This window comes from Sinocyclocheilus grahami, unplaced genomic scaffold (genome assembly GCF_001515645.1).
Source record: "Sinocyclocheilus grahami isolate Dianchi unplaced genomic scaffold, SAMN03320097.WGS_v1.1 scaffold3054.1, whole genome shotgun sequence".
Lineage (NCBI taxonomy): Eukaryota > Metazoa > Chordata > Actinopteri > Cypriniformes > Cyprinidae > Sinocyclocheilus > Sinocyclocheilus grahami.
Genome location: NW_015508223.1, coordinates 12,810 through 13,587, shown reverse-complemented (window position 1 = coordinate 13,587; position 778 = coordinate 12,810). Strand labels below are relative to the sequence as shown.

The window sequence follows — 778 nt, the reverse complement described above, 5'->3', positions numbered from 1 at the left end:
AAAAAACTCATTTAGAGTAAACGGCCTTCAAAGATATGTCTCATAATTGAAATCTACAGATAAAGTGTAATAAAATAAACACTTAAATGTGTAGTTTGGATGTTTTCTGGCTACTAGTCTGAAAAAAGAAACATTATGAAAGCAAATCGGCCCAGAATTTCTAAATTGACCAGTGCATGAAAAAAACTGTGGTTTTGCTTGTGGTTTCTTGCCTTAACTTGCAGCTATGAGGTTTTAGCCAAATTGGATGTCTTTAAAATGAATTTAGATTAGTCTTTGCTGCTTTTGACCTTCACATAACTGATCAGCATCTCCTCCCTCTCTTAGTTCCCTGTATGTCCAACTTCACGGCGGCCATGGGCACCGTCCTGTCTCCGGACTATCCCGAGGGTTACGGCAACAACCTCAACTGTGTCTGGCTGATCATTGCAGAACCAGGCAGCCGCATCCATCTGGCCTTCAATGACTTCGACCTGGAGCCTCCCTATGACTTCCTGACTGTGAGGGACGGGGAGTTGGTGGACGCTGTGGTGTTGGGACGCTTCTCTGGGGCGGAAGTGCCTTCGCACCTCACCAGCAACTCCAACATCCTCCAACTGGAGTTCCAGGCCGACCACTCGATGTCCGGCCGAGGATTTAACATCACGTACAGCAGTGAGTGCTTCTCTTTTGAATGCGTTTCATGTAGCGGTAAAGATTGTGTTCTGAATAAATAAAGTAAAAACAGTCATATTTTTGCAGTTTAAAATAACTGTTGTCTATTTGAATATATTTTAAA

At 43.1% G+C, this 778-nt stretch overlaps 1 protein-coding gene across 1 annotated transcript in view; it reads left to right on the top strand.

The window, feature by feature from the left end:
- Positions 1 to 778, top strand: part of LOC107575960 (CUB and sushi domain-containing protein 3-like) — a 12,174-nt gene that overhangs the window by 8,030 nt on the left and 3,366 nt on the right. The window contains exon 4 of the mRNA XM_016262260.1: positions 328 to 654. Within this exon, the coding sequence (XP_016117746.1) occupies positions 328 to 654 (327 nt within the window). The remainder of the gene's footprint in view (positions 1 to 327; positions 655 to 778) is intronic.